Source organism: Rhinolophus hipposideros, assembly GCF_964194185.1.
Source record: "Rhinolophus hipposideros genome assembly, chromosome: 9".
Taxonomy (NCBI): Eukaryota; Metazoa; Chordata; class Mammalia; order Chiroptera; family Rhinolophidae; genus Rhinolophus; species Rhinolophus hipposideros.
This window is the reverse complement of record NC_138055.1, coordinates 8,986,895-9,011,760: the sequence shown is the minus strand read 5'-3', so window position 1 is coordinate 9,011,760 and position 24,866 is coordinate 8,986,895. Positions and strand designations below refer to the sequence as shown.

Genomic DNA, 24,866 nt, shown 5'->3' with positions numbered 1-24,866 from the left:
TTCAGTGATTGCAGTACAAATAGTATTTCGCAAATTTTACAGAAACACAGGATCACGGGAGCAAAATGCTGGGCATCCTCCTCCATCCATGGAAGAGTCCCAGGGAATGCAGGGGCCCTAACGATTAAGCTTTAGTTCCGTGACGTTATCACCTCTTGGTGAAGTGCAGAGGGAACGCAAAGCAAAAACCTGAGCAGGGAGTTCGCCAGGGTGGGGTGGGGGGTGGCGTTGCAATTCTAAATCTGATGCTCTGAGTGGCGGGCGTCAGAGGAAACGACCGCAGGTGACGGAGCGAGGCCTGCTGACATCCGGGAGGACTGCATTCTGGAATCCAGACCAGGTAACTGTGAATGGAAAAGCCCCGAGGACTGTGCCTCGCTGGGAAAAGCAAGGAGGCCTTTGTAACAAGAGGATGCGGAGGCCGCAGCTGAGGGAGGGAGGTTATATGCTCTTGGTCACACAGTAAATCAGTGGCAGAGCAGGGACTGGAAGTCGGATTTCCGCTAGGTGGTTGGATAAGCAGATGGCTGACCTAAGTAAGGCCCTCGACATACCGGTTTCTGTTGGTTTGTTTTATAACCCCGTCCCTAACTCGAGGGCTTCCCCGGGACGCAAATCCACTCAACCGCCCAATTCCAAACTCAGTGCTGCTCCGGGGGGGTCCCAGGACTCCTCCAGGGCCTCCCTCCACAGCCGGCCTCATCTTTGCCTGCTCCAACCTTAACGTCCAAAGTCGGGAGGCGCCTTTTCTCAATGCTTTTTCACTGCATGGGACCAAGTTTCAACTTTCAGTAAGTTCAGCCTTTTGAGGCCAGAACGTTTGAAGACATTTCACAGCGCGGGCAAACCGCTTACCCCTAAATCCAACCTCAGCACCCCCACCCCACTCCGTATCCGAATTTCCTCTCGCGAGATGTCGGCCAGAGGAAGCCGTCAGCCATATTTTGTGTGGCATTCTTCTGGTTTCTCTTGCTTTGCCCATCCTTTATCATGCCGAGCTATGTCATGTCCTTATTTTTGAATGTACGTAAGTACTACAGAGTCGCCTTCCCTTGTAAAGCCTCTATTTGAAGAGGGAAGAAGAATTTAGGTGTCGGTCGTTTTGCCCTTCCTAACGTGGCTGCCTCAGCGTGCCGGCGGCCCCGGAAACGCTTCCGATTCCGGGCGGGCCCAGCGGGGCTGCACTTCCGGCCTCAGGAAACAGGCGCTGGCAGCTCTCCACGCTCTCTTCGGCGTTGTTCGCGAGGGCCGCAGCCATGTCTTACCCCGCTGACGATTACGAGTCTGAGGTAACCTGGCCCTAAGCGGGTGCTGGGCTCCCCGACCGAGGCAGGTCTCTCTGGATGCTGGGCCTCGCGGTGAGACGGTGCCCGGCCCTCCCCGGGAGCCGCGACCTGCTCCCGCCTGCGCGGCCGTCACGCTGCTGCCACCACTCCCGGCTCGTCTGCCGCGCCTCTGCTCGCCCGCTTCCCCTGTCCGGTCCCCTCGTCCTCTCCTTTCCCGAGAGCGGGGGCTGTGTTTGTGTAACTGAGCTCTTACGGTTTAGGCCGCCTTGTCAAACCCCGCTGATTCCCACCGCCTCTCGTGCTTTGCGCTTCCTCGTGTTACTAACACAGCACTTGTAACTTGGTGGTGTCCTTGCTTGTTCTCCTTTTTCGCACAGGCATGTGAGGTCCTCAGAGGCAGGGACCGTGTCTTACCCTCCTTTGTGTCTTTAGTGCCCTGCTTGGCACGTGAGCCCGGGAGAGGGTTTTGGATTCACGAGTTGGTGACTGTTCTGTCTTTGTCTCTTTCCCCATAGACTGCTTATGATCCATATACTTACCCCGGCGACTATGATATGCACACAGGTGAGGCTGGGATTTGCTGGTTAGCCGGGTACCTGTAAGGCGTGGCACCTTTATTAGTGGGTCTCGGAACAGCCGTGACGGGCACCTATTTAAAAGGCGTGGAGTCAGTGATTAGCTCTCAGCAGGAGGGTGGTATGGAGCCTGATAAACCCGGCCTTCTTCATGGCCCACCCGAGTGTCAGAGGGGAAGCATTACTGTCCAGGCTGCCATTCCCTTGTTTAAACTCTTAGCTGCAGAAGAAAATCTTCACTGTGCAACATTAAAGTGATTCAAACCAAGTCCAGAGTTTGGCTTTGTTTTGGTTTGTTTTGTTTATTCCCCCCCCCCTTTTTAATTATTAGTTTCAGGTGTACAAAACAATGTAATAGTTTGCAAGTCCAAAGTTTTTGAGGTTTCCTGAAATGTTATAGTGATTTGGTTATAGTGACTTAGCGCTTAGTAGTAAGTAAGTGCCCTGCATTCTTCTGGGTACTTTGTGTGAAGTATTTCATTTAGTTCTTACAACACTTCTGTACAGTGTGTAACTTCATGTTGTCTCCGTTTTACAGATGGGAAAACTGAGCACAGAGAAGTTTAGTAGTAACTTGCAACAAGTCACATAGGTAGAAAATGGCAGTAATTTCAAAAAATATTAAGTACCTACTACTTAATTCTTTCCCCTTCTTTCTTAATTCTTTCCCACAGTCTTTCCCCTTCTCCAACACAGACAACTCTTCTAGGTCCTCTGGGTCCCTCTTGGTGCAAGACAGACAAGATTCTTGCCCTCGTAGACTTTAGGTTCTAGTGGGGGAAACAGGCAGTAGATAAATTAGTCTAGTGGTAAATGTTCTGAAGAAACAGGGCAATGGGATTGGGAGTGACTTGGGGAGGATTATATCTCTGAATGTTTAAAAGGGAATTACATCTGATTTTATAGGTTTGAGTTTCGTTTGGGGGATGGTCTTGGCCTTTTGTCTTTGTTATATATGTGGGTTTGAAAGCACTTTGTAAACCATTTATTATTTCTACCCTCTAGGAGACCCAAAGCAGGATCTGGCCTATGAACGTCAGTATGAACAGCAGACCTATCAGGTGATCCCTGAAGTGATCAAAAACTTCATCCAGTATTTCCACAAAACCGTCTCGGATTTGATTGACCAGAAGGTGTATGAACTGCAGGCCAGTCGAGTGTCCAGCGATGTCATTGACCAGAAAGTGTATGAGATCCAGGACATCTATGAGAACAGGTACTGGCTGCTGGCTGAAATCTCTTTGTGGGTGGAACTGGCTTAGTGATACCACCCCAAAAAAGGGGTGCCATTTAATCATTTTTCTGTTAAGAGAATGCCCAAGGGGTTTCTGTGCTTCACTGGGGCTAGGGACATGTTATTTTGTTGGACTCTGTATCCCCAGAACTCATACAAAGGCCTAAAATAACATCACTATCAGTAATTATAATAGCAGTTAGCATGTACGATCAGTACAGATCAGGCCCTGTCTAGCATGCTGTTCTTGTATTTACTAATTTACCTTTCACAGTAACCCCTGAAGTAAGTACTATTCCATCCCTCATTTTTATAGATAAGGAAACAAAGCATAGAAAGGATAAGTCACATAGTTAAGCAGATGTGCTGAGTTTTGAACTTGCACAGTCTGACATCAGAGCCTAAATTCTAAACTGTTATATAACGTCTCAGTGCATAACGGGGTGAACCAATCTTTGAGTGGTTGTATCTGGTTTGAGGGGACTGCCCTTGTGTACTGGACATTAGAGATGAGACAGGTCAGTTATGGTTGGGAGTCAGGAAAGACTTTTCCAAGGAAATAGAATTTAAGCAAGTTCTGGAAGGCTAAGTGGATAAAGCAAGTAGCCAAAGGCCTTGGATCAGTGAATTAGGGATTAAACCCTGATCTGTGTTTCCTTCATCCCCCGGGTCTTTTATTGCAGTCCAATAGAAATATAATACTAGCCGTGTGTAATTAAAATTTTTTTCATCAGCCACATTTAAAAAAAAAATGTATCAGGTGAAGTTAATCTTAAACATTTATTAATCCAATATAGCTAAAATATTTCCGCATATAATCAGTATTAAATGATTATTTTTCTTTGTATTAAGTTTTCTAAATCCCATATTTTAACATTTGTAGTACATCTCAATTTGTGTGTAACATAAATACTTGATCTCTATTTAGATTTCATAATCGTAATTGGAAAAGTAGATTCACATGTTGTTCCAAATATAAAATATATTCCAAATATATTCCAATATATTCCAAAACTTTAAAGTTTTCCAGTAACTGAGTTAAATATTGTTTTTTAATTTACTTTAGAATTAACTGAAATGATAAATTCAGTTCTTCAGTTACATGAGGCCAGTGGCTACTGGATTGGACAGTGCAGGCAGATACAGACAGTAGCTGAAGCCCAGTGTGCATAGAGCTTTCCCTAGGAGAATGTGGAGTGAGAAGAGTGTCTGGCACTTGGGAAATTAGTTCCTTTGGGGCTGTGGGCAAAGAAAGAGGAAACAGTAAAGGAGATGGAGCAGAAAGAAAACTAGATAGTAAATGAGCAGAGAGAAGTGTCAGAAAAGTAGGTAGTAAATCAGCAGAGAGAAATGTCCCGGGAACTAAAGAGAAAAGAGACTTTGAAGGAGGAGTGGTCAACAAATGTTAAGTGCTCTAGCAAGGTTGAGATGAGAACGGAACCAGTTGACTTTGCGACTTTGAAGGTGCTCGGTAACCTTAGCAAAGTCAGTTTCAGTGGAGTGGTGGAGGCAGAAGCCAGATGACAGTGGGGCAATGAATGGGGGTTGACAAAGCGGAGTTGGTAAGTATAGAGGACTGACAGGGTTATTGCGACACTTTCTGTTTTCTGTTTTGAAGGGGGACCTTGAGTGTGTTTCTGTGTTGAACTGAGAGTGGAAAAGAGGGAGAGATGGGGCTTAGGGAGAGTTGGGGAAAGTTGAAGTAGCTGCTGAAGGGATCAGGGGAAAGAAAATGAACAGAAACTTCCTGAGGGTTGTGAAGCATCTTGGGCAGCAGCATTTCGGTTGGATGCTCTAAGTTAGTTGTGGCATCAGACTGTAACAAACTGATTTGCTTCCATGTTTGGAGGGGATAGGAGGAAACTGCTCCAGGAAGTGGAAACAACATTGCTAAGGGAAGAAGGTAGGAGTATCCAAAAAGTAATTCTCAAATCAGGGAACAGCGAGCAGTTAAATATGGCTAGAGTTCATGATGCAAAGACAGGAGATGGTTCTCTTCTCCTGAAGAGCTTCTCCTGAGTTCTCTTCTCCTGAAGAGCTTGGTGGGTGCCTAACTGATAGAAAGGGAGTGTTTTACTGTATTAAGAAAGGTTGTCTGGGGTATAGAGTTGAATCGAGGAAAGTTGTAGACTTGGAAGGCTCTGGTTCTGGCTTTATTTCTGTGACTTCTTTCCCTTTCCGAACCTGGGTCCTTACCTGTAAAATGTAACGGTTGCCTCTCTCGGGTCCTTTCTATTTTGGAGTTCTAGCATTTTTCTGCTTGGTTTTCAGCTGGACGAAGCTGACAGAAAGATTCTTTAAGAATACACCTTGGCCTGAGGCTGAAGCCATTGCCCCGCAGGTTGGAAACGGTAGGTGTGGGCTCTGTCCTGTGTGCTGGATGAGATCCTATGATGGGGGGGTCATTAGAAAGCTCAGGATGATCTGTGTCTGTTTTGCTCACCATTTTATTTCCTCAGGTCTTGGTACATAGTAGACCCTTAGTGAATAACTTGTTGAAAGAAGGCTGAATAAGTGAGGAGGACAGATCTCTCAACACGTGGTGAACGCTGAAATCGAGCTCTTTGTCCTGACTTGTTTCCGTTTCCGTCTAATTTGGGGGGGGTCATTACAGTGACTCTAGAATGGGCTCTCTAGCCTCATCCCATCTTCCACTTTCTGATGGTATCTTTTGTACCGGGTTTCCCCGAAAATACGACCTAACCAGAAAATAAGCTCTAGCATGATTTTTCAGGATATCACCTGAACATAATATGTCTTTTGCAGCAAAAATATAAGACCCGGTCTTATTTTCGGGGAAACACGGTATATGGTGTAAGGTAGGAGGATCCAACTTCACTCTTTTGCATGTGGATGTCTAGCGGTCCCAGTACCGATTTTTGAAAAGACCCATCTTTCCCCATTGAATTCTCCTGTTGTCAAAAGTGGTTATCATGTAAATGTGAGGGCTTACTTCTGGGGTTTGATTTTGACTCCATTGATACATGTCTATATCCTTGTGCTTATACTACACTGTTTTAATTACTGTAGCTTTGTAGTAAGTTTTGAAATCGGGAGGTTTAAGTCTTCCAACGTTTTTTTTTTTAAAGATTATTTTGGTTCTTCTGACTTCCTTGGATTTCCATGTGAATTTTAGGATCAGCTTCTCAATTTCTGCAAAGAAGGCAGCCGGAATTTTGATAGGGATTGCATTGAATTTTAAGACCGATTTGGGGGAATTGCCATCTTAACAATGTTAAGTCCTCCGGTCCATGGACACAGGATGTCTTTCCATTTATTGAGTTCTTAACTTCTTTCAACAATGTTTTGTAGTTTCAGTGTATAAGTCTTGCATTTCTTTTTTTTATGGCTAACATTTTTTGAACACTTAACTATTGTATCATACTCATTGCTAAGGTTTAGAACTCACTCTGAAAGAAATGTTGGAGCGGCCGGTTAGCTCAGCTGGTTAGAGCGCCGTGCTCTTAACAGCAAGGTTGCCAGTTTGATTCCCACGAGGGCCATTATGAGCTGCGCCCTCCACAACTAGATTGAAACAACTACTTGACTTGGAGCTGATGGGTCCTGGAAAAACACACTTAAAAAAAAGAAAGAAAGAAATGTTATTTTTTGTGTTGTTCAGACCTTATTCTCTGTTTAATATAGAGCCTGTTTGCCTATAAAGAATGTAATATTATGTATATTAAAATACATTAGGAATCTCATAATATATATTTTTAAACAGGGACGGATCCACAGTACTCAGAGTATAAAAGGAGATTTGTTATAAAAATCCTCCTTCCACTTCCATCCCCAAGCATTTGGTTCCTCTCTCTGGAGCCATCTAGTGTTACCATTTTCTTGTTTATCCTTCCCATGATACTCTACCCATATATAAGCAAATAGGAATACAGTTGACCCTGAACAACGCAGGGGTTAAGGGTGCTGACCTCCTGTGTAGTCAAACCCGCATATAACTTTTGATTCCCCCAAAACTTAAGTTGTCCCTCGATATCCATGGAGGTTGATCCTAGGACCCCCTGCGAATCCCACAATGCACGGATCCGCAGGTCTCCTATGTAAAATGGCATAGATCAGTGCATACAGTCGGCACTCCACATCTGCATTCTCCCAGCGGCAACTGCAAACAGTACAGGTATTTACTGAAAAACGTCCATATGTAAGTGGACCTGCACAGTTCAAACCCATGTTCAACGGTCAACCAGAACTCTTTTGTTCCTTTTTTACATAGACTATATGCCCCCTTGCTCTCTCTTTTTTTTTTTTAATATATATTTTTGGAGAGTATTCTGCATCTCTAAGATTCCTAAGAGCATCCCCAGGTTGGATGATTTGCTGGGAGGACTCGTAGTACTCGGTGTATGGTCGTCCCCACAGCTGTGAGGGTTTGCAGGAAAAGGGATGCAGCAGTCAGCCGAGGGCAAAGGTTATGCGGTGAAGTCTAGAGGAAACCAGCTGCAAGTTTCCAATAGCCGCTCCCTTGGAGTCACATCAGATGTGCTTAATTCCGCAAGCAAGGAATTGTGGCAACATGTGAAAAGTTGTCCCCCAGAGAAGCTTATGACAGACTTGGTGTCCAGGGATTTTATTGGGGGCTAGTACATCCTCTGCCTAACATGTACCAAAATTCCAGACTCCTAGAAGGAAAAGCAGATGTTCAGAATAAACCCTATTGTTTGCACAGTTTAGGGAGAGCAGAGCACCCTTGTCAGGGTGGTGGGAACCCTCCTGAAATCTAGTTCCCAGATGCTAGCCAGGGACCAACTTGACTCACAGGCTTCTTTAAGGGTAGTAGACGTTATTTCTCTGTTAACTCTTTTCTGCTCAACATCGATACTAAAAGAGCTTCTTTTTTTTTTTTCTGTTTTTAAAGGATTATATCATATCAATAGTATTATTTTTTTAAAATAGGATTCCTAAGTCAATGATACATTTCAGTTTTCATAGCTAGTGTCATTGCTTTTCATGGAGCTATTACCATTTATGTGTGGTCTATTTAAGCAACTGGATGGCAAAAGTCTAAATGGTGAACAGAAATGGGTGTGAATGAGATTAAGATGAGGTTGAAAGTAAACGGAGAAATGAATTTTCTTTTTTGTTATTAAATTTATGGGGTAACATTGGTTAATGTATCAATTTCAGGTGTACAACTTTATAATACGACATCTTCTATTGTGTGCTCATCACCCCAAGTCTAGTCTTCTTTCCTTGAAAAATGAATTTCCTTGTACTTATTCTTAGGGTGTAAGCATTAGAGTTTAGATGTTGTTTAGTTTCTGAAATCACATTTATCTCTTTGTTGCCCACAAAGGGCTAAAACTGCCAGGATGCTCTAGTTGTTTTGTGGATTACTGAAGTACTTTTCTGCCATCTCTTTCAGATGCTGTCTTCCTGATTTTGTACAAAGAATTATACTACAGACACATATATGCCAAAGTCAGTGTGAGTATCTAAATGTGGCTGGCAGTTTTTAAACTCTATGCCATATTGTCCCTGGAACACAGTTATTAGTTTATATTGGTTCAGTGTCTGAAAGGCATTGACATGTTTTCTTTTAAGAAATAGCAGCGAGAAGATTGAACCTAGAAAGTTGGATATCTACTCCAGACAACCTGGAACACTGCATAGCCTGGACATCCTTTTTCAATTCTCCATGCCCAGTTCTCCTTGGCTGTGCCCTCATGGCGGTGTGCTGGGCGGTGGGCTGCCATCCGAATAGCGTGCTCCAGCACCTTCTACCTTCTGCTGCCTCTGCTCGTGATGCCCTTTCTTTCCCTTCAGTGCATCACCACTGAGCCTCCTTCTTTTTGAAACGTACATGAAACTGTCAGTATGTGCCAGGCACAGCGCTAGGCCCTGGGCACACGTCTCCACGTCTCATCCTCACCGCGGTCCTGCAGAGTGCAAGAAAGTTACTTTTTCTCAGACTCCCACGATTAGTGACAAAACTCGAGCCTATCTTATTGTGACACCAGTGTTCTTTCTCCCACACTACCCCAGCTTTGGGCACTGGTTCGAGTCTTCTCGATTCCTAAATTTTGGAGTGCCTGACGCGTATTAAATTCTATCTGTACTGTTTTTATACACCAGTGATTTAGCTCCAGTGTCTCCCACTCCCGACGTGCATATTCAACTGCTCACCATCTCCACTTGGCTGATAGTCATCTCAAGTTTAACATGCTCAAAATTGAACTCCTATTTTCTCTCTAAACCTCTTTGTCCTGTGTTCTTTATTTCAAAAAAATGATGCCACTCTTCTCCCAGGTATTTGAACTGAAAACCTAGGCATCATTCTTGACTTTTATTTGACATCCATCCTTGCAGCAAATCCTGATTTGTCTACCTTCAACATATTTCTTAAAACCACCACTTCTCTCTGCCGTCACTGCTGCTCCTCTAGTTCGAGGCATTACCATCTGCCTTAGCTCCTGGGTAGCCACTTTCCTGGTGTCAGTTTCCTCTCGTGCCTACTTAAGTTTATTCTCAACCTACTAACTACCATGATCCTTTTGAAACAGTCTCATCACATCACTCCCTTCCTCAATCCACCATGACTTCCCATCATACTTAGAGTAGAATCCCAAATCTTAGTCAAGGTCCTGCTTGAATTGACCTCTGGCTCCCTTGCCAGTCTCATTTCCTGCAACTTTCCCCGGGCTCCTAGCCATACTCTGTGGCACATCAAAGCACATATCACTAACTGACATTGTATAACTTGTTTGTTTGTTTGTTTGTTTGTTTTTGTTTGCTTCCACCACTAGAGGGTAAGCTCCACCAGGGCACAGACTTTTCTTGTTCACTGCTCTAATCCAGTGCCCACACCTTGAGGGTGACATGTTAATTGCTGGAGCATGTGTGTGCATGTGTAAATGAAAGAAACTGGCACCACCATCTTGCCTTAGAATGTTCCCACCTAAGGAGTCCCAGCTACTCTGTTACTCACCTTCTGTCCCCCTGAGGAGCACCTGACCTAACGAGAGCTCCTGCCTTGGTTGGAGCCACCATTAGTAGTGATAGTTGGAGGAGTTCCTGTTGCTAAAGTAATGCAGCAAGCCACGTCTTTCAAGCATCTCAGTGAGATCTGAGTACCTTATCTGACAGGAAGTAAAGAGTCCCTCCTACCATTCACACTATGGGTCAGGTACTTTGTGCGCTAGGCCAAGAATCTAGCCAGCCTGCATGACATGGCTGCTTTGGGAAGACCATGCATCAGAAGCCATAGTATAGCTGGGTTTACCACCCCTAATCTTCCCTCTGGTCTATAGATAAAGATTCAGCAGGTATTGATTGAACATGTAACCTTTTTGCTAAGTACCAAGCAGGGTACTTTCACATACATGACCAGTTTTGAACCTCTAAGAGGGAAGTTTTTCATTAAAAGAGCATTTACTATATTAGGCACTACATAATCTTGTTTTACAGAGAGATTGAATACATTGTCAGAACTCTATAGAACTCTACAGTCAATAAGCAGTGGGGCTAAGACTCCGAGGCAGTGTTCTCTCTACTCCATCATAAGTACTTCATTCATTGTGTTCCCCAGCTCAGAAACCTTCCGTGGTTCTCAGTTGCCAGCAATCTAAAGTTTACATTAGGGATCAGCAACCTTCCATGTAAAGTGTCATGCAGTATTTTAGGCTTTAAGGGCCATAATGGTCTCTGGAATCTGTTCAGCTATGCCTTTCTGGCAGCCATAGACGACGAGGGGGCATGGCTGCGTTTCAGTAAAACTTTATTTACAAAAACAGATGATGGTGGATTTGCTGACCACCCTGACCTAGATTCTTGTTTGGCACTGAAAGACCGCTCCATTTCTAGCTCGGTGTAGCATTGTCTGCTCTTCCTCCCCCACCCCAGTTTTACCTCTTGCTTTTGTTGGTACTGTTTTTCTTGAAGTGCCTTCCCTCTCTCCGCAGCTTTGCCAGATCGGTATGCCTGTTCTCTAACTTCAGTTAAAGTTATTGCCATTAAACCTGACCATTGTGGTCCGGTTTTCAGTGCCTCTTTGAACTGCTGAAGCACTTATTGTCTTTGCTCCCACCTGAATGTTCTTTGCGTACTCAGGAGAGAGCGGGCATCAATTCTCATGTATTTGTTTTCAGGCATCGTGGTAGGTCATGAGTAAAACACATTTTAATTATATCCTGATGTCTCTGTTCTCTTTATAGGGGGGACCTTCCCTGGAACAGAGGTTTGAATCCTATTACAACTACTGCAATCTCTTCAACTACATTCTTAGTGAGTCTGGGGTTTGGCCGTGTGGGGGAGGTTATGATGAGACCTAATAGTGGCTTCCAGCTCTTTTCAGCAGGATTTAATGTGCAGGTGGGAAGGAGGGAAGTCTTGTGATTCACAGCCTTTTCAGAGAGAAATTGTGAAATGCGATCTGCGGCTTTTCTGAATGGGCATAGTGATCGCTTGGAGTCTGACTTTCCTGTGATCTGCACAGACGCTGATGGTCCTGCTCCCCTTGAACTACCCAACCAGTGGCTCTGGGACATCATCGATGAGTTCATCTATCAGGTATCTGGTCAGCCCTTGGCCTCGTTTGAAATAACTGGTCCAAACAAGGAGTAGCTGTTACCATTGCTCGTATTGTTAAAAAGGTACATGGTATAAAAATACACCCATCGCAGTGTGAAATCTATGGCGGTAGACTCCTTCCTGTGTCTTGGTTTTCTGAAATCAGTGAGGCCTTAGGGCTCCAGATAGGAACTTGGAAGTCAGGAGAGTTGAACTTTTACCAAGTTCCCTCCTGACCTTGAGAGGTAGTCTGGTAGGAAGAACACAGGTCTCACAGGCTTTCGGGCCAGGGAGAAGTGGATTCTAGTCTGGGGTGCCACCTGGTAGCTCTGTAACGGTGACGTGCTAGTTAAGCTCTCCGAACCTCACTTTTCTCACCTATAAAACAGAGACGTTCCATATCCTGATTGTGGTAGTGATTACTTAAGTATATGTTAGATCAGAATAAAACACTTTTTTAAGGCTTTTTTTGGGGGGGGAGTGAAACAGGACTTTATTGGGGAACAGTGTGTACTTCCAGGACTTTTTTCCAAGTCAAGTTGTTGTCCTTTCAATCTTAGTTGTGGAGGGTGCAGCTCAGCTCCAGGTCCAGTCTCTGTTGTTAGTTGCAGGGGGCACAGCCCACCATCCCTTGTGGGAGTCGAACCATCAACCTTGTGGTTGAGAGGATGCGCTCCAACCAACTGAGCAATCTGGGAGGCAGCTCAGCTCAAGGTGCCGTGTTCAATCTTAGTTGCAGCGGACAGAGCCCACCGTCCCTTGCGGGACTCGAGGAGTTTAACCGGCAACCTTGTGGTTGAGAGCCCACTGGCCCATGTGGGAATCGAACCGGCAGCCTTTGGATTTAGCAGCATGGAGTTCTAACCGCCTGAGCTACCAGGCCGGCCCAGAATAAAACATTTTTATCAAAATGGAAATCTTAACCCACCTCAGAGGTTCCACTGAGAACCATGCGCAATACAGCTGAGGGGCCTGAGGGTAAAAGTTCAAGTTTTGCTGTTCACTAGCTCAGGACCTTAGGCAGATTACTAACCACACTGTGCCTTGGTTTCTCTAAAACAGGGATTGATGGGAAGGTTACTGGGGGATTATGTGTAAAGTGCTTAGCCCAGTGCAGTCACCGAAAAATTACTCAGTAGATGTTGCCTGGGTGTTTTGATGGTCAATATCATCGTTATTCTCCACCTTATTTTAGCCCCGTTTTATTCTTTAAAACATAGATTGAAAAACAAAAGGATTTGGAAAAAGTCTGTTTTCCGTATGTTTCATGGGGATGGTATAGCTCTCACTGGGTATTTCAGGGGGACTCGATTTCTTAATAAAAATGTTTGAGCTCCATGGACCAAGAGACTGAATACAAAGTGCTGCTAAGTTGTGATTGGGGAGCTAAGCAAACCTTCCTAGGGCTCTTTGAGAAAGAGGCTTTCTGCTCAAGATGAAGAGACTTCAGTTCCTTTGTGCAGTTTAGGCCACAAACCACACTGGCCTTGTTTGCCCCTTCTGGCTTCTTGGCTTGTGTCAACCTCTAATTTGGCGTGATTTTAGAAGCTCGGCAGGCCAGTCGAGGAGGGTCATCCGTGCTAAGGTTCTTCATCCCTCTGAAGACAGTCATAATTCCCTGGGTTTTGCTGTTATTCTCTTCCTAAGGGGCGTAAGGTGCTTTCATTTCTAACAAAGACTGGCCAGTGAGGGCCTGGTGATCCCTCCCAGCCAGGTAGGTGCCACATAGGGTGAGTGGCTCTTCCCCACCACTCTCTTGTTCATTTTTATTGATACAAGAAAGAAATGAACATGTTAATACTGTTTAGTGTATGTATATATTTTAAAGTGCAGATAAAGTGAGTCTTTTCAGAGGCATCAATTATTGTCTGGAAAGATAGGCAGACATTAATGTTTCTCAGGCATTTACATAAATGTATACATATAAAAACGTATCATTTTAAAATAATGGTGTCCTATATTGTGTACTTTTCTATGACTTGGAACATTTAACATGTCTGTATGGAGCCCTGCCTTGTTCTTTGGTGCAGGATACATAGTATGGATATATCACTCCTCTGGTGACGAACATTTGGGGTTCTGGTTTTAACTATAAAAACAATGAATCAGTGAGTATCTGTGTGTATGTTACACATAGGTACGTCTCTAGGAATCACTAGTAGAATTGTTTGTTGAAGGATATTTGCTTTATCAAATCAACTTTACAGAGGCATAATTTACATACAATAAAATGTACCAATTTTAAGTGTATCACTGATGAGATTTACCAAGTGTATGACACAACCACAATCAAGATAATAAAACATTTTAATCCTTTGACTTTTTAGTAAGTAGTAGTACATTGCCCTCCCAAAAGGCTGTATCAAATTATACTACTACCAGAAGCTTTTCAGAGCAAGCTTTCTCTACTCGTTGTTGTTAATCTAATTTCTGTCACTTTGATTGGAAGGAAATGGCAATCTCAATTTATATTTCTCTAATAACTAAAGAGATTGAACATTTTCCCTGTTAATTGACCAATCTTGTTTTTCTTTGAAGTGGTCATTAGTTTCCTTGGCCTGTTTTTTCTATTGGACTGTCGTGTTCTTATTAATGTATGAGAATTCCGTATATTTTCTGGATACTATTCTTTATCGTAAATTTGGCAACTTTTTCTCCTGTACTCTTAGAGTTGAAGAACAATTTTAGGTCATTTAGGACCTAGAGCCTTTCTAGGTCACTGGTTTCCAAACCTGAGTGCACCAGAATCAACCCGAGAGCTTCAAGAAATTCTGATTGAGTAGGTGGGTCTCTGGGTGACAGATGGAGCCAGCCCAGTGCTGGTCCCATACAGAACCACTGCCCCCCCAAAAAAAACAAACAAACAAAAAACACGTGTGGCTTGTCCGCTATGTGTGCTTTACACTTGGCCAGTGGCTAGTAGAGAGGTGACTTAGATTGGGGTCCCGCTCCAGGTGGTAACTCGAGTAGGAAGGAAGACACACACGTGACAGATACTAGCCGGTCTCCACCACACCATCGCAATCCTGACCCTGCGTGGCAAATCCACGTCTGAATAGAGATCTCTTCCAAACCACCTGGTTCTGGTGGCCAGGTTAACGGCATCGTGAAGCCCAGAGATAATAAGTGACTTTAGGCTTTGTTTGACTCCAAATTGAATCTTCTCCCCACAAATTACCTCTAATCTTAGAAATCTTTACTTAACTGTGCAACAACTAACATAATCAGTGACGACAAACTTCACAGCTTAACTATAAAGGTGGCTCTGAGAAAACGGTGTACAGGGAGGGTTAGCATGAGTCGTAGTTTCGCCCCCACCTCGCCAGTCCAGAGCCCTGCGTGTCGCCTCATTTCCAGCATCGTGCACTTGGGCTGTCACTTCGGGGTTTACGCCACTGCGACGTCTTTCCCTTCTTCCTCAACAGTTTCAGTCATTTAGCCAGTACCGCTGTAAGACCGCCAAGAAGTCAGAAGAGGAGATTGACTTCCTTCGTTCCAATCCCAAAATCTGGAACGTTCACAGTGTCCTCAATGTCCTTCACTCTCTGGTAGACAAGTCCAACATCAACCGGCAGCTGGAGGTGTACACAAGCGGAGGTGAGCGCAGCTTGCCATCTGTTCCTAATGAACAGGGACCGTGGGAAGTCCTAGGGAATGAATGGGCTGTCGTGTCTGTGGGTTTTGGGTGTGAACAGTAGCTGAGTGCCTGCATCGGGGGCTCCTGGGCTTTGCAGTTGTTGGCTGACGGTCTGAACCAGCACTTCTGAGGTACGCACACATTTGTAAACACTTGTGTCTTCAGAGTACATTCTTGAAAGACAGAATCGCAAAGTTTATCTTTGTAAAAAAAATTTTCCAGTGAGAAGAGTGGCATCTTTGCAAATCTCTTTAGTGTCTGGCTTCTAGAAGAGTGGATTCTCATTTCTGCTTCTGCTTTCAGTCTGTTGCAATATGCTGTTTTGGTTGAAGTATATGAGGGGGGTGGCCTCACAAAGATTCTTAGTTGGGAAAGGGAGGAATTTTTAACAGCCCCTTCAGGTAACATGGGTCTTTTTTGATACCACACCAGAACTGGACAAGTTCTTCCTAGTGTCTTACAGGTTAGTTGCAGTGAGGAATCTGAAACCCTGTCAGTGACCGTTTACTTTGTTACATTAAAGTTGATTGGTTTGCTGCAGCCTGAGTGGGTCATTCGCTCACACACGATTTGGTCAAGTATCGGTTCATTGAGTTGTCAAGAATTTCTCAATGTTGGCACATTTCGTTACACCGTTTTCTAAAACTCACGTTTGTTACTTTGCCGTCAGCCTTATTGGGTCTTGATTTGGAAGCTATTGAGCTCATAGTGGCAGATACAAGTTTTATACAATTCTAAATTTTGCTGAAAAACTCGGATTTTTTCTTGGCAGCAAACTCTGTCGTTGAAGTGTAACAGGCTGGTTTCATTCATGTTTCAGAAGATTTCTGCCAAATACCCAAATTTAAATAACCATAGTTTGTCTGTCCATCGTTCCTTCAAGTAAAAATGGCACTGTGTGACAAGTGGCCACTTCTTTCACTGCAAGTGTGTGGTGGGCCTGAATACAGTGACGGCCAGTCCAGCTGTGCCACCGCCCGAATTATGCCAAGTTGCCAGTAGTTTTACCCCGCTCTATGTTTGCATCATTGGTGCAAATTTCAACTCAGTAGGAAAGGCAGGTAGCATTTTAGTGTTAGTAGGAGAATGGCTTTGACCTCTGGACCTCCTGAAAGGAGGGCTTCTGTGAGTAACTTACCGAGGAGAAGGGCCCTCATGTTCTCAGGTGTGTTGGGACCAAAACATGAAAAATAAAAGAACTGCTGCCCTCCACCCAACTGTTGGTAAGTTTTAAAGTTAGCATAGGCCAGGCTACTGTTTCTTGGTATTCCTGTGAAGGCAGAGTTCTTCTTGTTGCAGGAAGTTGTAGGGCTGGCAGCGGGTGAAGAATTTACTGAGTGGCATTCAAGGGTCAGGCGTGCCTGCCTTCGCCTCCGCGTGCTGAAGTGTTCAGTGTCTGTCTCTCTCAGGTGACCCCGAGAGCGTGGCTGGGGAGTATGGACGGCACTCCCTGTACAAGATGCTTGGCTACTTCAGCCTGGTGGGGCTTTTGCGTCTGCACTCCCTGTTGGGAGATTACTACCAGGCCATCAAGGTGCTGGAGAATATCGAGCTGAACAAGAAGGTAAGTACATGTTTCCCCTGCCCGTCTTCCCTGGGCCGGAAAGTCTGTGCTTCAAGAGCAACTGATCTATTAGAACAAGTGTCCGGGGGGTGAAAGGACTCTTCCCCTGGCAGCTGAAAAGGAAGAACTGGGAAACCACGGCAGTGAAAATCTGAGCCTGGACCGGGGGCTTTCTCTTTGGTGCTTAATTCACACTTAAAATATTCAGCCATCTTTTGATTCTGTTTTTAGAACAGAATGATAATGGCAGGTTTTTAAAACCATTCAAGTTGTACTAGTCTTAAAGAATTAACGAAAGTCTTGGTTGTAAGATGGTATAAATAGCGATGTGATTAACTGTGCTTGTTTTTCCTAGCCACGTAAAAATAGGTACCGTTTTGTTTGACGTGTGTGTCTGGGTACCTTATCTGTCTGTTCCTTCATAGGGCATATTTGCAAAAGAAAGGAGTAGAAAGCAAGGAAGAACATAAAACTGAGGTGTGGAGAGTTGAGAGGGGAAAGATTTTAGGATCACCTGGTCCAGTCCCTTTGTTACAGCCAAGAAAATGGAGGCCTCTGGTCACGTAACCGAGTTGGTGAATGGTACAATCTGGGCCATTGTGATTGCAGAGCCAGAGCGTCCTCTGCGTAGTTCGGGGCCTCTGCTGGGGAGCTCTCAGTGCTTCCGCCTCAGCTGGCACTCCGCCCACCGATTTTCAGGGCCTGGCTGGGATGACGTGTCCGGGCCTCACGGGTGCTTCTTCCGTCTCCTTCCGCAGAGCATGTACTCCCGTGTGCCCGAGTGCCAGGTCACCACGTACTATTATGTTGGTTTCGCATATTTAATGATGCGTCGCTACCAGGATGCCATCCGGGTCTTCGCCAACATCCTCCTGTACATCCAGAGGACCAAGAGCATGTTCCAGAGGACCACCTACAAGTATGAGATGGTAAGGGGGCCACCGACCCCTGGGCGCCTGTGCCAACAGTTGTTGGTGAACTCCACAGTTGCTTTTTTTCGTATGCTTTTTCAACACAATGATTTCTTATTGGCTGGCCTACTCGAAGGGTTTCTTTTGTTGTGTCTGTTACCTTAGTTCATTAACACCTTGACAGTAAGGACAGTGTGTTTTAGCTGGGATTATCCCCCGGCAGTGCCTACACTTATTATTCAGCAACAATTTGCTGAGTGAGTGTTCCCTGGTGTTTAAAAATGAGTTCAGTGGGTATTGTCCTCAAGCATTTTGCCAGGGAGGGGGTGGGTCCCAGACATGTACAGAATTGGGAGAAGCTTTTAGGCAGAGCAAAGATGTTGAGACGTGGAAATAAGGTGATAGCAGCACAATAAACCATGTTGGCTGGAGGGCAGGGGTGTGGTCGATTTGGGGTGTTAGAGTCTTATTACCCAACAAAAGTACTTCGTCTTTATTCTATAGGCATTGAGGTGAAATTGGAGGTTTCTGGGTGACTTGATCATAACGGGTGTGGGAGGATGGACCTGCCGGTAATGTGTGTGGCAGACTGGAGAGACGAAGGTACCAGTAAAGAATCCAGGAGACAACTACCGTGTTTGCCCGAAAATAAGCCCTAGCTGGACACTCGGCTCTCATGCGTCTTTTGGAGCAAAAATTAATAGAAGACCCAGTCTTACGCTATATTATATAACACTTATATAAGACCGGGTCTCATAGTAAAATAAAACCGGGTTTTATATTAATTTTTGCTCCAAAAGACGCATTAGAGCTGATTGTCTGGCTAGGCTTATTTTCGGGGAAACACGGTAAGAAGGGCCTGGAACTAGGCCGGAATTGAATAGAGCTAGAGCGAGGATTAGGGGAGATGGTGGGAAATGAACTGACTGGGGCAAGACCAGGGAGAAGTCCGAGATCTGTGTAGTGTACTTGGGAGAATGCTGGGCCGTGTGGGCAGCGGGGCCCCAGGAAGTGCATTCACTGGCCCCGCGCTGGTCTCCGCACCCCCAGATCAACAAGCAGAACGAGCAGATGCACGCGCTGCTGGCCATCGCCCTCACCATGTACCCCATGCGGATCGACGAGAGCATTCACCTGCAGCTGCGGGAGAAGTACGGGGACAAGATGCTGCGCATGCAGAAGGGCGACCCGCAGGTCTACGAGGAACTGTTCAGCTATTCCTGCCCCAAATTCCTGTCGCCTGTAGTGCCCAACTATGACAACGTGCACCCCAATTACCACAAGGAGCCCTTCTTGCAGCAGCTCAAGGTGTTTGCTGATGAGGTCCAGCAGCAGGCCCAGCTGTCGACCATCCGCAGCTTCCTGAAGCTCTACACCACCATGCCCGTGGCCAAGCTGGCTGGCTTCCTGGACCTCACAGAGCAGGAGTTCCGGATCCAGCTCCTTGTCTTCAAACACAAAATGAAGAACCTGGTGTGGACCAGCGGCATCTCCGCCCTGGACGGCGAATTCCAGTCCGCCTCTGAGGTGGACTTCTACATCGATAAGGTAGGCTGCCCCTTGGGCCAGGTTCTCGGGGGCACTTCCTGTTCGTCCAGTCAGCCGTAAGTACTTAGTGAGCGCCCACTGTCCTCCCGTCAGAGTGCTGAGCATTTGGGAGACACCGGTGAGCAAAATTAACGAAGATTTCTGCCCTTGTGCTGATAGTCTGGTGTGAACAACTTAGATAGTAAGCGTTATAATTAAGCAAACCATGTGGTAGGTTAGAAATTGCCGGGTGTTAGAGTGGTGGTGGTGGAAGGTACAAGTTGTGGCACTAAATCAGGTGCTCAGGATTGGCTTTGTTTAGAAAGTGAAGTAGAAGTAAATCGTGAAGGAGGTGAGGAAATGAGCCAAGCAAGTATTTGGGGGAAGAGCATCCCAGGCCGAGGGAACAGTTAGAACAAAGGCCCTGGGGCAGGAGTGAGCAGTGTGTTTAAGGGGCTGCTGCAGTGTGGCCTGAGGGAGCAGGCTGTGGGGGAGGCGAGGTGAGAGAAGAGAGGGGGCCGGTGCTTTCTAGACTGTTGGAAGTACGTTAGCAAGTGGAAAGCCATTGTCCTGACTTGTACCGCCCTGGGGGTGCTGCCTGGTTTTGAACTTCTTATAATGGGATTGTACAGTATGTGGCCTTTTTGTGTCTGGCTTTTGCTCACATTGTATTTGAGAGATTCACCATCCAGCATCGTGTGGAGCGGTGGTTCTTTCATGCGCGTTGCTCTGTCATCCAACATCTACTATAATTGACTGGGTGGTTTCGGCTATTACAAAAAGTACACATGGAGGGGCCGGCCTGGTGGCGCGGGCGGTTAGAGCTCCGTGCTCCTAACTCCGAAGGCTGCCGGTTCGATTCCCACATGGGCCAGTGGGCTCTCAACAACCAAAAAAAAAAAAAAAAAGTACACATGGCTTTATGGAGTGACTGTCCGAGGTCCATGTAAGGTTTTTTTTTTTTTTAAGTGATACATTTATATACACTTGTGTATGCAAAGTTATTTCTGGAAAGATGCGTAGACACAGCAGTGGTTTCCTCAGGAGGGAGGTGGGTTGAGGAACAGTGTTAGATTTCACTATTGGGATTTTAAGTTCAAGTGGGACATTTTAATGTCCCAATGAGGTTTTTTAAAGGAGTAATTTGGTTTTTTTAATGAGTTTTTTTAGACTTAAAATATGCTAGATGTCTAGAATTGTTCTTTCCATGAAATATCAACTCCCCCTTTTGTTTCCTCATGAACATACACTCACAAGTAAAGAAAACGTTCCATTCCGACCTAGTAGGAACGCTGATAAGGGCTTATAATAGTCCGTTAAAATCAGTGAACTGGGTATGTTTCATTTTTTCTAGAATGTTTCTTAGGCAATATTTCTTAGATGTTATTTCTTCTCTAGCCTCCTCCTTCAGTTATTACAGTGTGCAGACCTCACTCTGTCCTCCATGCCTCTTAAACTTGTCTTCCGTGTTTTTCTCCGTCGTTCTGGATCATTTTTGTTTGATCATTCTATCCCTAATTAATCTCTTCAGCTCTGTTTCTTTCTCTCTCCCTTTTTTGACTCAACGATGCAGTGTTTCCTTATGTGCTTGGTTATTTTTTTTTACTACATATGATTCATTGTCCTTGAAAAACCATTTGTCACGTTCTTTGAAGACAAGGTTGAATGTTCACTTCTCTGGAGGGGATTTCCTTTGCCTCTTCGAGGTGTCTGGGGTGTTACTGTTCTGGGACCACCATTGACTGAACGTACAGCCTGAGGTCCCCTGGACCAGGCAGGCGACAAGCCCAGGCTACAGAATCACTTTGTGTTTATAATGTCCCAGAGATGGGTCTTTTTTCTTTTATTCCCCTCGGCCCCACTTGGTAAGTGTTGATTGGTGTCAGGAGTGGGATCGTAGTTTTCTTATGCTTTCCCTTTAGGATCCCAGCATTGCAAGGAGAGTCTTCTGTTAGGCTGGCCCTGGCCTTGTTTTGTCCCCTCTGCCCAAGTTTTCTAAGATTATCAAATGACCTCAGCACAGATGGGACTTCTGCGTTTTGCTTAGGATGGTTTCTGTTTTCTCTTAAATAGTTCTTTATTCTCTTTTCAGCTCTTTGATGCTATAAAGAGATTTAAAAAAAAAATTATTCTGCTTTTTTTGGTTTTCAGAAAGTGTTTAAACATACTACGTTTTTTTTTACTTTTTAAAGATATAATTTGCAGGACATAAACTTCACCATTTTAAAGGGTACAGTTCCATGACTGTTAGTATATTCACAGTGTTGTGCAAACATCTCCAATATCTAATTCCACAATATTTCCGTCACCCCAAAAGAAACTCGCTGCCCATTAGCAGTCATTCCCAATTCCCCCTTTCCTCCAATCCCTGGCAAACCAATAATCTGCTTTCTGTCTCTGAGAATTTATCTATTCCTGAAATTTCGTATAAGTAGAATCGTAAAACGTGGCCTTTTGGGTTTGAGTTCTTTCATTGAACATGTTTTCAAGTTCCATCCCAGGTTGTAGCACATATCAGTACTTTATTCCTTTTTACAGCGGAATAATATTCCACTGTATGGATACATCACATTTTGTTTATCTAGTTTTGATGAATAATTGAGTTGTTTTCACTTTTTGGCTGTTGTGGGTAACACTGCTGTGAATAGTTGCATATAGGTTTTTGTGTGAAGATATTCTCTAGGGGTATATACCTGGTTGTCAGGTCAGTTTGAGTAGTTTGTTTCTGAAAGCTCATCTTGTGAAACCGAATCCTCTTATTTAGAGTTTATGGCTCTTGAAAGACTTAATGTTTGTCAGAATTTAGCTATCCCTGACATGAACAGACTCACCGAAAGTAGAAACATATCAGTTATGGAAGTTTTTCAGTGTGTTTTAAATCATACTTTTAAAAACCAAACAACATTGTTTGTCCCCCTGCAGGATCATGTCAACTACCTAAAGTCCTTTTTGAGTTTATTCCCAATGGCTGACACATACATATTCTTCGGTAATATCAGTAACCTGCTACATACCTCTGTTATCTCTTAATGACCCAGCTTAACTAGTCCCAACTATCTGGATGGTCTCTAATAAAACACTTCCCCCAAGAATTAGAAACTTGGCTATAACTAATAACAATTTTTCTGTGAAATTATATTCAGTGTAAATTAATAAAAATATGACTCAAAGACCCGACCTGAAAATGTTTTTAATTGCATGTTTTTGTTATTGTTGCTCTTCCTGGTTCAGGTTGTCTTTGGCAAAATACTGCTTTCTCCTCTCTCTCTCTCTCTCTCTCTCTCTCTCTCTCTCTCTCTCTCTCTCTTTCTTTCTCTCTCCCTCCATTCCTCTCTCCCTCTTTCTCTCTCTTTTTTGTCTCTTTTCATGCTTGATTTGAAAATATCCTATTAAAGATTCAGAAAGTTCTGGGGTCTTAACCTAAATTATGTAGGAATTTACAAGTAAAATGACATTCAGCAAAATATTTTCAGCTAAAAAACAAAATTTAAAATCTGAGCTAGTTTGCAATCTGGTCAATAGCGTATGAGAATAAAATGATGTTTTAAATGTTTTTATTACCAAAAGATTCATGTTCATTGAAAAAGACTAGAAAATAAAAATAAATGATTAACAAGAAGAAAATAAAAATCAGTCGTCTAGAAAGAAAGCTGCTATTGACTGGAAAAGCACTTTAGGGGTTTACCTTGCACTTAGCATCATGATTATGTGCAAGTCCATCAGTGGCTCCACCTCACTGCGTTTCTCTGACTGTTTTTCCCGCAGGACATGATCCACATCGCAGACACCAAGGTTGCCAGGCGCTATGGGGATTTCTTCATCCGGCAGATTCACAAATTTGAGGAGGTGAGAGGTCTGAGTGAGGTGTGTGGGTAGGGTGGGGACAGAAGTTAGGAACTGGGTGGGGAATTTTACATTTGTTTACTTTTTATTTTCAAGAACGCCCGAAATTGACCCTGTAAGTTTCTGAGCTAGACTGGCTGGCTGCTTCGGGTTTGGGGAGTAGGGTTGGGCCTATAGAAGTTGCTATGTCAGCATCTCTTTCCAAGATCTCCCTCAGTGGGTGGCCAGCCAGTGATGCTTCTCTCCCTCCCTGGTATTTCCTAATATGGGTGGATTCACTGCCTCCTCTCAGCCATCCCTCCCCATTTGGCAGTTGTTCTGCAACTTAGACAGGTCTGGCCAGTTCCTGCAGGCAGAGGACATGGAGCTCTGTTTTGACAGACTTGGTGCATTCTATGTCTTGCCCTAGGAGAGGTCTTTTGGGTCAGGTCTAACACTACAAGGGTGTGGGTCTCTTTTTGTGGCCATAGCTGGAGCCCCTGCGTCCTGGTGCCTTGAGTTCTCCAGCAGAGGTCACTGCTATCCTGTGTTCCACGCCACTGGGCTCCTCCAACAGGGTAGTCATACAGCCCTGGCAAGTCTAGCCACTCTGAATCCTTTTCTTGTGTATAAAATGGTCAGAGCAATATAGGGTATGTGTGTTGAGTGCGAAGGGCAGGGAGGACAATCTGCATGAATTTGAGGGGCCTGTGAATGTTGGGTGGAGAACCTAACTGGGCTTTATACACAGTAGCCACCGAGGCCCACATCAGAGACTCCCCTCCCTGACATCAGAGGGCTGGTGTGGAAGTCTGGCCTGGCCATCAGTACACTGTAGGAAAAGGTTGGGTGAAAATCCCCTGACTTTGCTTTTCTTTCTCTTCTAGCTCAATCGAACTCTGAAGAAGATGGGACAGAGACCCTGAGTACATTCAGACTCGCATTAGTTAGAATCTAACTTGATGTCATTGTTAGTGGGGAGTATTTTCGCCACTGAAGCCTTTACCAAGCTCAGGCACCAGCCAGCCAACTGATGAAGTTTATTTGAATCAAGGACTCAAATGTTTTCAACAGGTCTCAGTAAAGGGTCTTCTTTGGAGCCAGATTTGTCATGTCGTTATTGTTGTTGGGGAGCATGTTGGATGAGGGCAACAATAGGTAATTTCCCATGTGCCACGGTACTTCCCCCCAGTGCATCCGTTATTGGGGTTTACATTGAATTACTTAATCCCTGTGTCATCAAGCACTATTCAGTTTATGGGACATTTTCATGTTCAGTATCTTATTTGCATCTCACAAGAATCCGGTGAGCATTAAGTGACCTGCTGTGATTCGCATGCATGTTAGCGGGAGGGCTACTGAACACCTCTTACTGCCAGGAACTATGCTAAGAGGAATCCACGTCCATCGCTTACACCTTACAGCTTGGCCTTAGCAGTAGTACCCCTGTTTTGGGGATGAGGAGTTAGACTGGGGAGTTAAGTGACTTGATCAATATTACGTCGTTATAGAAAAGCCAAGAATTGGCTCCAAACTACCACTTTTTTCTGCTGCCCAGGCCTTCGATTCCTCACATGGAAAGAAAGCCTTGATTTACGTTGTGTGCAGCCTCTTGCGCCCTCAGTGAGCTTGATACTGCTGTGTGCCTGCCAGCACCTTCGTGGCCCGTCACAACTGAACTGTGTCTGGGTTTCGCTTTCACTGCCACCCCTCCCTTAGACATCCATATAGGATCTGCCATCTTGGGGACTTCTCTGAGATGCCATCTTCTCTACTCAAAACCTAGC

General features: G+C 44.7%; 1 protein-coding gene across 2 annotated transcripts; it reads left to right on the top strand.

Annotated features, from left to right (window-relative positions):
• The first annotated feature begins 271 nt into the window (after nucleotides 1-271).
• Nucleotides 272-24,184, top strand: EIF3L (eukaryotic translation initiation factor 3 subunit L). Of its 2 annotated transcripts, XM_081061548.1 has the most exons (14): nucleotides 272-340; nucleotides 1,061-1,289; nucleotides 1,802-1,850; nucleotides 2,867-3,077; nucleotides 5,367-5,446; nucleotides 8,476-8,537; nucleotides 11,264-11,333; nucleotides 11,545-11,618; nucleotides 15,044-15,215; nucleotides 16,665-16,819; nucleotides 17,578-17,748; nucleotides 18,781-19,278; nucleotides 23,023-23,103; nucleotides 23,967-24,184. In XM_081061548.1, exons 2-14 carry the CDS (start codon nucleotides 1,257-1,259, stop codon nucleotides 24,003-24,005), a joined length of 1,695 nt encoding a protein of 564 aa, XP_080917674.1. In that variant the 5' UTR covers nucleotides 272-340; nucleotides 1,061-1,256; the 3' UTR covers nucleotides 24,006-24,184. The 2 variants fall into 2 exon arrangements, with proteins under 2 accessions (XP_080917674.1, XP_080917675.1); XM_081061549.1 differs by lacking the exons at nucleotides 272-340; nucleotides 1,061-1,289; nucleotides 1,802-1,850; nucleotides 5,367-5,446 and having other exon boundaries at nucleotides 2,871-3,077; nucleotides 23,967-24,183.
• Nucleotides 24,185-24,866: the final 682 nt, after the last annotated feature.

Bases quoted from the DNA above. Each gene is read 5' to 3' on its own strand.
- EIF3L (XM_081061548.1), top strand. From the start codon at position 1,257: ATGTCTTACCCCGCTGACGATTACGAGTCTGAG. The intron at 8,538-11,263 runs GTGAGTATCTAA...TTCTCTTTATAG, and splicing joins ACATATATGCCAAAGTCAGT to GGGGGACCTTCCCTGGAACA. The intron at 23,104-23,966 runs GTGAGAGGTCTG...TTTCTCTTCTAG, and splicing joins AGATTCACAAATTTGAGGAG to CTCAATCGAACTCTGAAGAA.